Source organism: Chlorocebus sabaeus, chromosome 25 (assembly GCF_047675955.1).
Source record: "Chlorocebus sabaeus isolate Y175 chromosome 25, mChlSab1.0.hap1, whole genome shotgun sequence".
NCBI classification, from domain to species: Eukaryota; Metazoa; Chordata; class Mammalia; order Primates; family Cercopithecidae; genus Chlorocebus; species Chlorocebus sabaeus.
This window is the reverse complement of record NC_132928.1, coordinates 54,355,861-54,372,620: the sequence shown is the minus strand read 5'-3', so window position 1 is coordinate 54,372,620 and position 16,760 is coordinate 54,355,861. Positions and strand designations below refer to the sequence as shown.

The window sequence follows — 16,760 nt, the reverse complement described above, 5'->3', positions numbered from 1 at the left end:
CCCTTTCTTAACAATAGCACGGAAAATTCATCCCATAGGAAATCACTACTCTCCATTCCTTACAGAACTTTCTTTGTTCAGCTTGGAAGTTGATGCTTTTCTCAACTCTTTCACCTCACACCCATTCTTCTTGGAACCTCTAAAGCATAGTCATCCACTAAGCAAATATTATTAAGGGCCTCCTTTGTGTCAGGCACAAGGTGGTGTGAGCTAAACAAGACATTAGCCTTGCCCTTTTGGGGATGAAAGGGAATCTGTGCTAAAAAAGTAAATTAATTATTTAGTGAGCACCCATAATATGCCAAGCATTAAGCTACATGGAAAAGAATAATGACGAAGGGGAGGGAAGAAAAAGAGAAGTAAAAAATTCTTGAGTGTCTGATGGTAAAGAGTTATGCAATTATAACTGAGCTTCTTAAATATTCACATGTTATTTAATTTCCTGCAGTGCTACTGATAGGGTATTGTAGATAAGCAAACAGGAGCTCCAAGAATTCTATTCCTTGGCCAAGGTCACACAACTATTACATGATAAAACTAGGTTTGGGAGACTGAGATGGGCGGATCATGAGGTCAGGAGATCAAGACCATCTTGGATAACACGGTGAAAACCCATCTCTACTAAAAATACAAAAAAATTAGCTGGGCGAGGTGGCGGGCACCTGTAGTCCCAGCTACTGGGGAGGCTGAGGCAGGAGAATGGCGTGAACCTGGGAGGCGAAGCTTGCAGTGAGCCGAGATCACACCACTGCACTCCAGCCTGGGCAACAGAGCGAGATTCCGTCTCAAAAACAAAACAAAACTAGGTTTGGAACCCAAGTCCCGTGTTTTTTCTGACACATCATAGCATGGTTCCCATCCCTGAGTCTTACAGGCCAGGAGGAGGGAGCAGATTAAGCAAACTGGAAATCGAGAGTGATGTACCTGTTATAGTTTGGATGCTTGTCCCCTCCAAATCTCATGTTGAATGCTTGGGTGCTTGGGTCATGGGGTAGAGCCCTCATGAATGGCTTGGAGCTGTGCTTGAGATAGTGAGTGAGTTCTCGTGAGATCTGGTTGTTTAAAAGTGTGTGGCACCTCCCCCAAGCCCTTGCCCCCTCTCTCATTGTGTGATGCGGGGGCTCGCCCTCTGGCTTTCCCCATGATTGTAAGCTTTCTGAGGCCCTCACCAGAAGCAGATGCTGGTGTCATGTTTCCTGTACACCCTGCAGAACTGCAAGCCAGTCAAACCTCCTTTCTTTATAAATTCCTCAAATATTCCTTTATAGTGATGCAAATAGACTAATGCAGGACCAAAGCAGGGGCTGCCAACTAAGAGGAAAAGATCAGCAAGGGACTAAGAGGACAGGATCAGCAGGGAGAAGATCAGCATGCGCTGTAACAGGCAGATAAGTCTTCCAGAGAAGGTATTTGAGTTGAAACTTAAAGCTGGCTAAGATAAGGAAAGATAGAGGGAAGGAAATATGGAATTCTCTAGTGGTCAGAATGGGACATAATGAGCAGTCATAGATTAATGAGGGCTGGAGAGGAACAGGAGCTAGCACATTCTCACCTGCAGTGCAAGGACTGTGGTGATAAAGGCAGAATGACTTATTTAGCCCTGTTTTGGAAACCTATTCTTCATGCCTGCTGTTGCTAGCAGGGAAAGTGGTAGGGAGAAGGAGGCCCAAGGAACTGAGATTGCTGTCTCTTGCTAGCAAAAACATGAATAAGATACTTGGGGTCTGCAGGCTTGGTTGAGCTCAAGTGGACATGAGGAAATATGGACTCTTTCCATCTTTAAATCCCTGGGATCATCTACCAAGTGTCTGTGAAGCTCAAGTCTATGAAACTGAGGGTAGGGGTGTGATTGGCCCTAGTGCACTGGGTGCCTACCTTCGTGGAGAGGGACAAACTGAGGACCCTGTCCCTAAGGAGCTTGCAGTCAATCTGCAGTTTTTATAGTGATTATGTTATTATTGTTAATTTTCATATGGGTTTCCTCACTAGACTCTTAGGTCTTTGGGTCAAAGATTTTATTTTTTTCAGTATGTAGTATAGTGAGAAAACATGCATAGAAGCAGCATGGTGGTGGTGGCAGTAGCGGTGGTGGTGGGGAGTGTTGGGGAGACTGTGAAGAGAGGATATCTGGACTGGGTTTTGAAGGACCCATGGACATCTGGTGGCAGGGAGGGCATCCCAGACAAAGGAAACAGGGCATGCAAAGGCAGCTCTGGCAAAATAATTCATGAAAACCCAGGGACTAATATAGGGTCCCTCACGGAGAAATTTCCCATCAGTGGAATTTGGAGACCAGAGGTTTCATGGGGGAGATATGCAGAGAGGATCTTTGGAGAGCCCCTGAAATCACACCAGATAGGCACCAATCTGCTTTTTAGTTAAATGGAGATCTGAGCTCCCAGCCTCCCCACACTTATCTCTTTGGATAATGACAGGTGCATCTTCAGGGTTCCTGGAATGAGTCAGGCTTTCGAGGCCATTTCCCTGCTTTTTTGGGTGTGCATGATGTTCAAGTCTGAAGAGAAGCAGCCAATTCCATCCTGATTTAAAGGAAGGGACTGGCCTAACAAGCCCATTTTTGATAAGAAAAATAATACTTCTAAGGACTGTTCTCAGATGGAGCTTTCTTATTGCTGGTGGAATTAATGAGAAACACAGTTCATCAGCCTTGTCCTACAGGAGCATCCCTATTCTGGGTTGTTGCTGTGAACAAGTATTACCTGCTGAGGAAGTGGAAGCTGAAGCTGAAATAGTTTCAGGTTTTCTGAAATAGTTTTCTGGCTTTTCCCCTGAGCCCCTTATCCCCAGCCTTTAAGACAAATAAGGAATAGGCCCTGTATGTCCCAACTCCGTGAGGAAGAGGTATGTGGAAGCCTTTGTCCTTTCTTTCCTCCACTTCTACTTGGGCCTCTGCAGCCCACTCCCCACCTTCCCGCCCCTGGAAGGTGACACCATGTTTGGAGGGTGCCTTACCAAAGTGACCACTTGGGGTCACTGTGACTTCGCCCAAAGGAGGCTGAGCACTGTCTGGCCCAGGCCCCCAGGCCCTGTGCCTGGTCCTTTCCTCCTCAGAAGAGCTGCAGGGCGTTGAAAGTCTGGTGCTGGGTTTGGTGTTTGTGCACTGGCCCATCAGGGAGTGCAGACAGGGCGAGGTGGACATCGAGTGTCGTGGTCAGTGCTGACTCGCCAGCTGGACTCCCTCTGGAGTCTCAGATTTCTTCTCCTGCAGACAAGCACATGGCCTGCCAGTGTACCCTGAGGAGCCCACCTTCTCATCACTAGACCCCCATTTGGGCCAGAAACCTTGAAGGCAGCAACTCCCAAAGCATGATTAGGACGTGCTTACAGGTGTCAGCCTAGTGTGTGTGAGTGTGTGTAAGTGTGAGGGTATATGAACTTGTAGTGTGTATGTATGAGTACATGAGCATGTGTGGTGTGTATGACTATGTGAGTGTGTGCATGTATGTGTGTGTATGTGCTTAAGTGTAAGTGCGAGAGTGTGTAGTTGTGTTTGTGTGTACATGTGTGCATGTGGTGCGTGTGAGTGTATCATGTGTGACTGGCTGTAAGTCTCTGTTTTCTTGCATTCCTATGTTGTATCACATCTGTAGAAACTGTCAAGCTTCTGGATTTCCTAGGCCCTGTTGGCAATTTTTCAGCTTATCAACTGGAGATCGAGATAGTCCTGGTCCAGGGAGAGGCAGCAGGTTGGCAAGTGCCATCATGAGGCCCACAGGCAGGTGCCCTGTGGAGTGGGTGAGGGGTGCGATGAACAGGCCTTGGATGGTTGTGAGAGCATGATGCTCCTGTGACCACATGGGCCTGGCTCCTCTTGCCTTATTTCCTGGTCATGAGAATCCTCAAGGATCCTAGGCTTCTGTTCATGAGGGAAGACCAGGTGAGAGAGTGTGGATGGCTGAGGGCAAGTCCCCTCCCCTACTGCTAAAACACAACCACATGCCTTTTTGATGACAGATTAGAGCAGTCACCTTATACACAAAGGCCAGAGTAGTGTTTATAATTTGCGTTAGTCCCAGGCAGGGAAGTTGATGTTTTTGGCTAAATTGCAATCAGCAGCTAAAAATCTTCTCCCTCCCCTCTCTCTCTCTTTCCTTCCCTCTCTCTACTTGGAGTTTTCTAAATTATTTCTTTTTGTTGTTGTTGTTGTTGCTGCCCAGAAAGCAGAGTGGTACTGCACCCTGTTACATGGTGCCAGGTTCTAATCTGGCTGGTAAGGTGTGTAACACTCAAGCACCCCTTTGGGACTATAGGTATGGTGCACAGGCCAAACAGACACCATACAGGCGAAGTGACTGAGCCTAAAACAGACTTATTAAGGACACAGAAGCCACCAGAGCAGAGAGAAAAAGTCATTGCAGACATTGAGTCTGTTGTTCAGTAGCAAATTCATATCCCAGAAGGAATTCTCTGGACGTTGCCTACAGAGAATAATGGGAGGTGGGGGAATGTTTTGAATTTTGGGCCCCAGCCTGGACTCTATGTGGCAGAGGGCAACATTTGTAAAGAGGGAGGTCGAGAGGGGGTACTTGCTGCCAGCCAGCCCTGGGAATGTCTCAGAGACCAGGAGAGTCAGGAAGGGCCTGGATTCCACAGCAAAGAGGAAAATGGTGGACTCAGAGACAAGGGCTCCTGCAAGGAATGGCAAATACAGGTGCCGCAGAGCTTTAAGGGTTGAGAGTCAATAGCGAGAATAAAGGGGGCCTGACGTTGTGCCTGGAAAAGGCCAGGCAGCCATGGCTTCAGGTCTGAGCTTTGTGGGGTTTAATACCAATAAAAAATCACACGGGTGTTGAGTGCTTGCTGTGTGCCAGGCTCCATCTTAAGTACTTGAATAGGGATATATGTATGATTTCATTTAATCCTCACAACAACCCAATGAGGTAGATAGGATGTCTTTCAGGTGAGAAAATTGAAGTGCAGGAAATTTAAGAAATTTGTTCAAGGATGCACACTTCATGAAGCTGGTCTCACCCTTGAGTGGGGTGACTTCCAAAGCTGTGCTCTAAGTGAGTTTCATGGATTTCCTTGAAGCAGGGGTCCTAAAATGCAGGCTTTGGGTTGGTAGTTCTCGGGAGAAGAGGCCTCCAACGTCTCTGGGGGTGATGCCCGGGCTGCTGGTGGCTGCACCATGCTGTGGGAGGCAAGGTTCTAAACCACTAGGCCACCTGGACTAAAGGAGGACATCCTAAACCATCCAGTAGCTCACAGACCTCCTCATCTCTTTCTTCTTCACCACTGCCATCCACTTACTGAGTAGTTTGTTGTCAGAAGCACTACCTTAAGCTCGTTAAATGTATTGTCTTATGAATGCCTCATGATGGCACTGTGAGGTCGGTGGTATCAGTCCCCTTTAACAGATGAAGAAACAGAGGTTTAGAAAGATTCAATCAACTGTCCCAAATTACACAGTAAGTGGCAAGCCTGGGTACAGAGTCGAAAGTCTAGGCTCTTAGCATATTGCACAGAGGACAGCATTCAAATCAAACTGAGTCTGAACACAGGTGTTGGAGGCTGAAAAACTTAACTTTTTAGGCTCCAAGTTGGAGAGTAAGGGAGAAAGCACAATGTTTTAGAGCCAAAGTCAAACTTCTCCCTTTTGTCCCTTTCTCTTTTTCATGGCTCTCCCTTCTCTTCCCCCAGATGCCTCAGCAGGAGAACCAACAATCCTTGCAACTAGCATCTCAGCGAGTACAGATACACTTGATTTCCTTATGTGCCAATAATCCCTTCTTAAATTATGTTAAGCTATTTGCCTTTATAAATCTCCCCAGAAGTGAGCTCCCTGAGATAATTATGTGTAATATATAAATGTAATGTAATATATATATTTGAAATGTTTTAAGTCTGACTATAACAAAAGATCAACCTATTTAAGCCTCATACTCAATAATAATTTTCCCATCCCTTCTAGGTCTGTGGCATTTAAATTTGGACTGTCCCTTACATTTTACTTCTTTAGTGGAAGCAGCCATGGAAGGGTAACCTTCTGACTGTACTCAGAAGGAGCGGGTTTGAATCACAGCTGTGCCCCTTGCTAGCTTTGTAAACTTGGGCAAGTTTTCAAACTCCATGAGCCTCAGTTTCCTCATCCGTAAAACGGGAATGCTAACCATACCCACCTCATGAGGTGGTTGTGAAGAACAAAGAAGTTATAACTGTATGAGGGTGCCTGGAATAAGACAGATGATCTGTGAGTGTTGAATCTTCTTTTTTCCCAGTAGAGGGAAATAAGAACTAGGACGTGTCTGGGTTTTCTGTCTCTCTCATGATTTCATGGCGCATCCTCCATCTGAACAGTTAGCCATTGATTTTATATAACTGCTAATTACCAAATTAGCCTGCGGCTCTAGGCAGGGATGGGTTGCGCTTAGAATCAGTTCCCTCTTGTATCATTTTAGTTTTTGTGTTTTTTTGGGGGGATTTAGCTTAATTTTTGTGACTGTTTCAAGCTCTCTGTGAGGCCCTATGCCAGCTGGTTTATCCTTTCTCTGCCTAATTCACCCCTATTAATCCGCTTGGTCAGCATATCTTCCGATCTCCTTGCTGTGCCTTTAGGAGTGCGTCTGTCTGGAAAAGGCATTTATTATATTTACTTTAACTGGCTGTATTTGGCAAGGCGGTCTGGGATTTCAACTTGGGAGGAAAACTGCTTTGATTATACTGCCCTTGTTTACTGTAAGCGCTCTTTGCTGTGTATCCCTTGTCTACCAAGACAGCAAATACTTTTGTAGGAATCCAAGACACAAACTAAACAGAATATCTGTCTGTGAGCACACTGGCAGCTCCTGGTCCACGACTGTTCTGCACAGCATCTCCTTCGTCTGAAAACCGCGCCCCCATTTCCAGTCTTCTACCCTTTGGTGAGTTTGGGAAGGGAGGTTTTCTTGGATGGGTGAGCCAGAGGCCCCAGGAGTGGTGTTGACTGGGTCTCACACTCCCAGGGGACAGGGAACACTTCCCAGCCAGGTATCGCTGTGACCAAGGACACTGCCTTAGTCCATGCCATCATCATTTCCCTTTGACTCCGGCAACAGCCTCCTAAGCAGTCTTCCTGCCTCTGACCTTGCCCTTCTCTGTACAATCCAGTCATTACATCACCTTACTTAAAATCCCTCAATGACTCTCCATTGCCCTTAAGAATAAACCCAAACTTTTCACAGGGTGCATATGGCATGACTCGGCTCTCATTTTATCAGTGAACTCTTGCAATCCATGCCCAAGTCATAGTGAACTTTTGCAGTTTCATTCATTCATTCAGGAAATGCTGAACTCTGAGATTCAATGATGAGCAAAACCAAATATGGTGCAATGTTCACAGAGATTTAGGTTTAGGGTGGAGACTGATAGTCAAATAACCATGCCACACATGTAAAATGATAACCTGAGGAGTGCTAGGAGGTGAGTGGAAACTGGCAAGATGAGGCTGCTGGACAGAATGAACTGACCTCTTCCAGGAACCAAACAGGCTCCCTGAAGTGGGAAGTAACCTGGGAGTGGAAAAGGAAGCCTGCATTGGCTAGATGAAGAGGTTCCTATCAGACAGAGGGAACAGCATTTGCCAGCCCTGTAGCAGGAGGGAATATGTATTTGAGAAATGGAAAGAAGCAGACTTATGGGCCTGGAGCCCAGAAAACACCAGCGTATGTGGGTGGGAGGTGAGTCTGGAGAGGGCAGGGGAAAACCAGGCAGGGCCTGGTGTCCACACTAAGGGTCTGGGCTTATCCTAAGAGCAGTGGGAAGTCCCTGGAATATCTGCATAGTGCAATGGCATAATCAAAAATGTACTTTGAAAAAGTTACTGGAAGGCCAGGTGCGGTAGCTCACACCTGTAATCCCCGCACTTTGGGAAGCCAAGGTGGGTGGATCACCTGAGGTCGGGAGTTTGTGACCAGCCTGACCAACATGGAGAAACCCCATTTCTATTAAAAATACAAAATTAGCCAGCCGTGGTGGCAGATGCCTGTAATCCCAGGTACTTGGGAGGCTGATTGCAGGAGAATTGCTTGAACTCGAGAGGCAGAGGTTGCAGTGAGCTGAGATCGTGCCATTGCACTCCAGCCTGGGTGACGGAGAGACTCCTTCTCAAAAAAAAAAAAAAAAAAAAAAGGAGATGTTAGTAGCTTAGAATAGGTGATGGCAGTACAATGGATAGTACTAGACATATGTGCTAGGCACTTAGGAGATGAGATCAATAGGAATTGGCCATGGGTTTGTAAGGTGTGTGGGTTGGGGACAGAACTGTGAGAGTGTAGACTCAGCAACCAGCATAACCCTAAGAGATAGGTCTTACTCACCTGTCAGGGTGGTCCTGGTGGTTGGACCAATGCCCTTGGGGACCAGTACCTCGTGATATTGCTCACCCGCCAGGGTGCTGTACACAACCTTGTACTCCTGAACTTCAGCCTCACTGTTATCCCACTCGAGGTCAAGGCTGGTTGCTGTGCGAGAACCAACTCGCAAGTTCTTGGGGGCATCAATCTCTACAAATAGACAGACATCACCAACATCACACATGATAATGTAATGTACATTTGTGGTGCATCTTGAACTCTGAAAAGATTAGTGGTGACAGCCCACACCCCCTGACCCTCTGGCTCACATTTGAGTGAACACTGTGGCTACCCTTAGCTTTTTGGTCTGCCATGACAAATTCCTTGGGCAGGTTAGAGTGATACTTGGGAGCTGGAGATCAATACGCTTTATGCTTCCCCCATTTCCATTCAAGAGTTCCAGTGGCGTTCTAGAAACCAGCCAACATCATAAACTTAAAAACAAAACAAGGGGAACCCCAGTAGGAGAAAATCAGAGCCAGCTCCCGAGTGATGGAGATGGAATAGAACAATATCAAATTTGACTGCTAAACAAAAAGACTGTTGATTTCAAGATTTTGAAGTATAAGGTGCCTTCCTCTGTGTTTACCCGAATAAACACAGCTATAAAGGTAAGACATATATGGACGATGTGATGTAGCAGAAATAATATAGGCTTTGGAGTCAGACTTCAGTTTGATCCCCAGCTCTGACATCTTTGGTAGTGGAACCATGAGCAAGTCTTTTAACCCTGCTTGGCCTTGATGGCCACCTCTGTAAAATGGACAAATAATACCAACATTTCAGGTTGTTGCATGGATTAGGCAATCCATGGACAGTACACAGCATGATGCCCTGTGTGAAAATAGGTGCCCAAGGCCTGGGCTGGCTTCTGTTGCCTCTGAAGCTTTTCCTGAGTTCCATCAACCCCAGTGCTTGTTCTCTGGGGTTGCCACAAAAAGACCACGGGGACACTGCTTTTTTTCTCCCAGGGCTGGCTATCTCTTCAAGCTTCTTTGGGCAGAAACAGCATAAACAACTTGCAGTGCAATAACGTGCTGCCCAGAACAACTGTCACTTAAAACATTTAAAATAGTTCTTGCCTTTGACACTTGAATTTAACTTTGGAGTGAACTAGCCATTCGTTCTGGGAAAACCTCGAGTGGACTGTTTTAATTTGCAAATGCAAGGCAAGTTTCCACCAATTGTTCTTGTAGAAGACTGAAATGCTGTGAATCAATCTGAGTGCAGAGGCTTCGGAGTGAGAAGTGTTCTGTTTAGTGATGTAAATTGGGTGAATCTTTTAGCAGATTTATGTCTCTGCAGCTTGTTTTCCTGAGAAATGTTTCCTCACTCACTGTACTTTAGCTTGCCAGATACTATGTATTCTTGATGTGTTATGTGTGCGATTTCTCTAGCAGTTGGATGGAGAGAGGAGCTTGGATAGATGGGCATGTGGAGGAACACCTGTCCCTGCATTGTATGCCCCTAAATTTCATGCAGGAGGAGAGGCTGGGCAAAGGGACTGGACTGGGCTTGGGGTGTGCAGCTCAAACTGAACTGGAGCAAAATTAATTTAGGTTTAGGGTTAAGGTTGAGACTTCTACCTAGTGCTCTTCGCAACTAAAAACCCAAGCCTTGGAAATGTTAGACTATGCTTTGGGGTTTTCTTTTTTTTTCTTTCTTTTTTTTTTTTTTTTGTATTTTTGATCATAGGGGTTGTGGCCTGTGGATTAAGGTGCAGTGTTGTCACTGAAGGGACCAGACACCTCCAATGTCAATGATCCTGAAAGAAGTCAATCCTGAGAATGAGGTCTGGAAAGACGGTTGTTAGAACTAGGATGAGGTGAAATTGTTTGCTCCCTCTGGCCTTGAAGTCTGACCTCTAGGAGAGAGGGGCCACTGAGGGCACCCCTGTAGGTGGCAGCTGAGCTGTTCTCTGCAACGTCAGTCAGTCAAGAGCAAGGCAAAGCCAGATGTCTAGTAGAGGTCGTGTGGAGAGACTTGAGACTATGGAATAGACATATCTAGTCTCTAAAACATAAATTAGATTAAGTAATTCCCTTGCTTAAAACTTTTCTGTTGCTTCCTGTTACAAACTCCTAATTGTGGCCAGCAGGGCTCTGTGTGATCCAGCCCTGCCTGCTTCTCAGATATCACCATGTACGACTTCTATGCTTATTTGTTGTGTTCCAGCTATATTGCTTTTTTTCTACTCTTGAAACTCATCAAGCTTATTCCTACCTCAGGACCTTTGAACTGGCTTCTGCCTTTGCCTGGAATGTTCTCCAGATCCTCACATGGCTTAGGTCATCTAGGTCTTAGTTAAAACGTCACCTTCTCAGAGAAGCCTTTTCAAACTACTCGATCCAACATGGTCATGCCTCTGTATCGTTCATTTCACTTTTCATCATAGTACTCAAAATCAAAATAATTTTGGGTGTTTATTTTCTTCTGCCTTGTCCAGTTTCTCCACTGGAATGTAATTCATGTGAACCAGGATCTTGTCTATCTGTTTATTCTGTAGCCTCAGTGCCTAGAATAGTTCTTGGCACCTGGTAGGTGTTCGATAAACATACATCAAGTTTTAGAAAAGTCCTGTTAAGTATTTCAGCTGTGGAGCATTGAGAATGCTTGGGGTGAGAAGGTGCAGAAAAAAGGATAGCTTTGAGTGAGGGTGCTGGCCTTGTATGAGCAGGAAGCCCTACTCTGCTCTTTGCAGCCAGATTCTTGGCTGAGGTGCAAGTGCCATCCAGCTTGAAATTATGAAAGAACTTCCTGAAGAGTCTTAGAGTAGCATCACTGCCAAGCAGGTAGGGGCTTGAACTGTTGGGACTTGGATGTTCCTATTAGTTTCCTAACACTGCCATAACAAGGCACCACCAACTGGGTATCTTAAATAATAGAAAATTATTGTCTCTCCAGGCATGGTGGCTCACACCTATAATCCTAGCACGTTAGGAGGCCGAGGCGGGCAGATTATGAGGTCAGGAGATCGAGACCATCCTGGCTAACATGGTGAAACACCTTCTCTACTAAACATCCAAAAAATTAGCTGGACATGGTGGCAGGTGCCTGTAGTCCTAGCTACTTGGGAGGCTGAGGCAGGAGAATGGCTTGAACCTGGGAGGCAGAGGTTGCACTGAGCTGAGATCATGCCACTGCACTCCAGACTGGGCGACAGAGTGAGACTCCATCTCAAAAAAAAAAAAAAAAAAAAAAAAAAAAAAAAAAAAAAAAAGTTATTGTCTCACAGACTCAAGATCAAGGTGTCAGTAGGGCTGTGAGTAAGAATCTGTTGCATGCCTCTCCTAGCTACTAGTGATTTGCTGGTGATCTTTGGTGTTTCTTGGCTTGTGGAAGAATCAAGAATCATTCCGATCTCAGCCTTCATCTTCACCATGGTATTCTTGTGGGCATATCTGTCTCTGGGCCCAAATTTCCCCTTTCTATAAGGACGTAGTCATATTGGATTAGGGCCCACTCTAATGACCTCATTTTAACTTGATTATCTGCAAAAACCCAATATACAAGTAAGGTCACATTCACAGGTATGGGGATCAGGACTTCAACGTCTTTTTGTGGAACACAATTCAACCTATAATAGCAATAAAGAGAAATCTGGGGTATTCAGGTCAAAACAGCAGCCTCTGGTTGACCAGATGCCCTGGTGCCTGTGCTTGGAACCTTGAGGGATCTGCTTAAAGAGAAGGCCTCCAGAGGAGAGAAATGGTGCCAGGAGTTCCCTCCTGAGGGCAACTGAAATCAGAGCTGCTGAGGGCAGGGAGGGGTTTTGGAGATTGGCCTCTGGGTTTTCTGCGCTGGCTTCTCTCCAATCACAGGGTGTGGTGTGCTTTGTTCAGGGTTCTTTCCTCTTTCAGAACAGCTCTAAGACCCAAGCAAATATCCTACTCACCATGCAGGAAGCAAATCTCTGCTTTAATTGCCTGTGCAATTAGTGCACTCCTAGTGTCAGAACCATCACCTGGAAAAGCACTTTGGTTAATTTGAATTTAAGCGGAGCTCTGAAATGACTGAGGGCCTCATCGCGAGGGTCTGGGTACTCTCTCATCATTTAACTGGCACCTGCCAACCCAGGCCTGGAGAATCTATCTGCAATGCTGTTTGCATCTCCTCATCCCTTCTTTCCCCTCACCCTCCTCCAGCAGAGGGGAGCATATTTGAGGTGTAGGCTGAGGCTGTATTGAGAAGTCAGCCGCCTGACAGCTGCCAATCCACCAAGCAACTGGAAACAGAAAACCACGTAGCAATGAACTGAAACTCAGGGGGAGCTCCTAGGAGGCAGAATGTAATTGTCTTGATCGGAATTTTCCTGGGCCACCAGCCAATCCTGCTTCCATCTTGTCGACCTGAACATCAAGACTTTGTTTTTCATCACGCTTCTTAAGAGCTCTCCTCTCCTTTTTTGCCGCTTCAAACTCCTTATCAGAGCAGAGCACAAAGAAACCACTTTTCAAACAAAACTATCCTGAAATTAAGAAAAGGATGCAGGACTCGTTGTCCACAGACAATACCACCCCCCTGAGCAAGTGGTATTGTGGAGGTGGGAAATGAGAAGCTGACCGAGAATTAACCAAGAAGGGACATGAACGTCTTTGGTTAAATGAGGAAACAGAAGGGAAGAGAAATGGGCAGAATTTAGTTCATTGTTTCAAGGTGCACATTTGGTCATTTGGGATCCCAAGATATGTTCAGTAAAAATCCCACTGGGCACCCCCTGGGTGAGAGGGTGGCATCTAGCCCAGGAGCTGGAGAGAAAACCTAAAAGAGTATTTTTCAGAATCAAATCTTGCCTTCTCCATTTTGTCAGTGTCTGCATTTGCTCCTTTTTAACGGGAAAGCTCTTCCCTGCCCTTGATGTTTCCTAGGCTCTTGTCTCTCTTTTGCTGGAGAAAATGAGCTTACCTAAATGGTGAATTTTGCAGCAGGACCTGGGCATTGCCCTTCTGTTCCCCTCTCTTGTGGGACAGGCTGTTTCAAGTGTTCAGGCCTCTACTTGTTCCTCCATGCTGTAAGTCCTAACCTGGGTAGTCTCCCAACTTCTGCCATATGGAGAGATTTGCCCAGGTCCACAGTGGCCATCTAGTTTGCAAACCCATCTGGCCATGACGCTAAGTTACATGCTGCAATCTAGGGGACATTTTGGTGTCCATCTGTTTCACTTTTTGCCAATTTATCAATTGATTTTAAACCCAGTGGAGCACAGGGGTGTTATTTATTTATTGAATCTTCTTGAAAACCCTGAACTCATTCCATTCTGTGGCAGGCTCTTATGCCACAATCTAAGGTAGAATTCTTGAATTAGTGATTCTTCAACTTTACCCCCCCCCCCCCCCCGAAGATGCTGGTCTTAGATCTTACAGATGTTATCAGTTTTCTTTGATCCCTGGGTCAACTTGGAGTTGGCAGAGATATTATTTGACATGTGACCATCCCAAGGCAAAGAAGGTGAGACTGAGAATCCAGAAGAGAGACACAATCACTAATCTGATCACAGGCCCTTATTTACCTAATGAGAGTGCCAGGAAGCCCATCCTTTGGATGGTGCCTGTCCTACTAGCCCACTAGCTGGCCAGACTGATGGGCACTGAGAAAGTCAGGGAGCAAGTCACCCTGAGGTCTGGCCTTTCCCAACTGTTGGCAAAGCTCTAAGAGTCCCAGTGGCCTTGAGAATGTGGGGGTGGGTGGTTGCCATAGCAAGGCAGGTTTTACATGGGCTTTATTAACCTCCTATCTGTGGGAATCAGCCTCATATGAGCCTTACTGCCATTACTTACAGGGTGAATCACAGAATTGGTCAGAAGGTCTGCTTAGAGTTGTACAGGTTAGGCTTGGCATAATGCCAATGCACACCATCATGGTGGTGTAGTCATTGTAGGTTTATAGAATTTTTATGATAATTTCCAGCAAATGGTAAGAATGTGTCTTGAGAAAGAGACATCTTTCCTGAATTCTCACAAAATTGCCATTTGGACTAGCAATACGGACGCTTGCATGTGTTCAAGACAAACTTGTCATTTTACAAACGGGAAACCTGAGGCCCATAGTGGGGAAGGATTTATATCAATCACAGATCTAGCTGCCAGTAGAGGTAGGATGAGAAGCTAGTTTTCCTCTCCTAGTGAGGGCGTGCTGCTTTTTCTCTATGCTGGACATCTCTCACTTCCTTCTCGCAGTGTCTGTGACAAGGCTGATGCTCTGACACACCTCGCCTCATTCCTAATACCCCTCTTGCTGTGATGATACCACCGGCTGGCTCCACCCCTCTTTCCCTCCTTGTGCCTCTCTCCCCCACCGCAGCCTTACCTGTTGTGAACTGAGTGGTGGCAGAATCACTCTCGTTGGTCCCTCGGACAGCACTGACTGACACCTCGTAGCGGGAGCCGGGCCGCAGGGCCTGCACTGAGTATTGGCTCAGGGGAGGCTGTAGCCGGAAGGTGGTCCTCCCGCCTTCCCCGCCCACCAAGCCATATTTCAAGAGAATGAAATCGACTTTGGCTCGAGGGGGGATCCACTCCACAAAAGCCACGGTGTCAGAGACATCTCGAACCAGGATCTGCGTGGGGCCGTCAATGACTGAATGAGAAGGATCAAATAGAACAATAAGTTTGAGTGAGAAATAAACCTTGGGCGTCAGCTCTCTCTTTTCCTCCTTATGGAAGTCTGGTCAGTCAGAGAGAGGATGGGTATTATTATTGCATTTTATAGATGAGGAAAATGAGACACAGTAAGATGAAGTATCTTTCCCGAGGACATGCAGTTTGCCTTGGTTCCCCTGAATTTTGTTCTTTTACCAATTAGAACAATTGTCTAATTGTTCTTTTACCAGGCTGTAGTTTTCAGGTGATGGCACTTCCCAGTCTGAGCAGGGGAAGGGCACTTGCTGACTTGAAAGAGTCGGCCCTGTTTCTTTCCGGAGGTCATGGGACAGAGAATTGAGAACTGGGTTTCTGGCACATTTCTGCCACTCAGCTCTCACCTTCTTTGAGCCCTGAGGAAAGACCTAGGAAATGACCAGACTGCCTAAACATCCAAGACTTCCAGCTTGGTTGCCAAAGAGGTCATAATGAGTATTCAAAAGATGTCCCTGTTCAGCCACTCTACCAGCCCAGTCAACACAGTTGCTAAGACCATTTAAAAACCAACAGACACTTGCATTTGAGGAAATGAACATGCCTTCTGGGTAAACTTGCTCCTCTGGATAAAAGGATAAAAAGGACCCCAGCTTTGGAATAGCCTCTTATGGGTCATTTTTCTCCACCTGTTCTGGCATATTTTTACACCAGAAGGGCATTACAGTCACCTCTTCCAGGTTCTCCAGTGTATATCCCTCATAAGCCCTGGCCTCTGGCACTGTGCAGGTCAGGGCAACACCTGGAAAGCTGGTGGATTTCCTGCAGGGCCCACCACCTGTGACTCCAGCACCCACTTGAGGTTCTGTTCATACTGAATTAGATAATGGGGAGGTGAGGGAATGTAGGAGAAAGAAAAAGAAACAGTCAAGTGAGGAGAATAGGAAACGGTCTTCTCAACTTCTCATGGGATGTCTGCATGGCCAACATGCTCTTGCCTCCATGTTTTCATTTATTATTGGGGCTACACCCTTCTGGCTGGAGCCGATTATTAACGTTAATATTCTTTAAGGATTTGGAACTAAAACCAGAACTCTGGTTCTCTAATTAGCCTGTGTTGGACCATGCCGAGCCAGAGCTGGTGTGGCCATTTTCTACCATTCTGATACTGATATAGAAACCATTTGATCTGGAGAAAAGGGGAAAGAGGGAGAAAAGGAGAGAGTGAGAGGGAAACCAGTGGCCATGCAGAGTTTCTAGAAAGATATATGGAATAATTTGATTCCTGTTGTTCCATTTTCTGGTGCAAGTCTTTTGTGAGGCCCAGATACATTTCTGGCCCTGGGATTCCCGTGAGACACTCTATGTCCTTCCAGTAAATTCTCTATTCTGCTTCAGCTGGTTTAAGTAAGTCTCTCTTCCTTGTTAGTGGTGAACCTTGACTAAGACTTGTTTCTATCCAGTCCACTCTGGCCCACCTCCTACTCTGTCTCCAAAATGAAGTTTCTCCCTCAGGACTGTCTTAGACTGACCTTAAGCCTCTCAGTTTTTCAAGGTTGAGCCTTTCCCTTGGGTACTCCTCCCTCTTTCTGGGTCTTAGCCTAGTCCTGTTCTGTCTTAAGCTGCTTAGGACTCTTGGTCCAGCACCAGCTAGAATGAAAATCACCAGACCACTTGGGTGCCAGCTGGTTTGGAGTTAAAATGAACTCCTGGTTTTCATATTTGAGGTAGTAATGTGATTTAACAGAATATATCCAGCTTCTTTTCAGCATGTTGCACTTGGTGGTTTTAGATAACTTAGGCCTTTTACATTTAATTTAACTTAATTATGAAATGG

At 46.0% G+C, this 16,760-nt stretch overlaps 1 protein-coding gene across 2 annotated transcripts in view; it reads right to left on the bottom strand.

Annotated features, from left to right (window-relative positions):
* The window catches only part of TNR (tenascin R), a 425,309-nt gene that overhangs the window by 58,016 nt on the left and 350,533 nt on the right, over nt 1-16,760 (bottom strand). For both annotated transcript variants that reach the window (XM_007989404.3, XM_037985917.2), the window contains 2 exons: nt 14,658-14,927; nt 8,316-8,501 (listed from right to left, as the gene is read on the bottom strand). In XM_007989404.3, the coding sequence (XP_007987595.3) occupies nt 8,316-8,501; nt 14,658-14,927 (456 nt within the window). The remainder of the gene's footprint in view (nt 1-8,315; nt 8,502-14,657; nt 14,928-16,760) is intronic.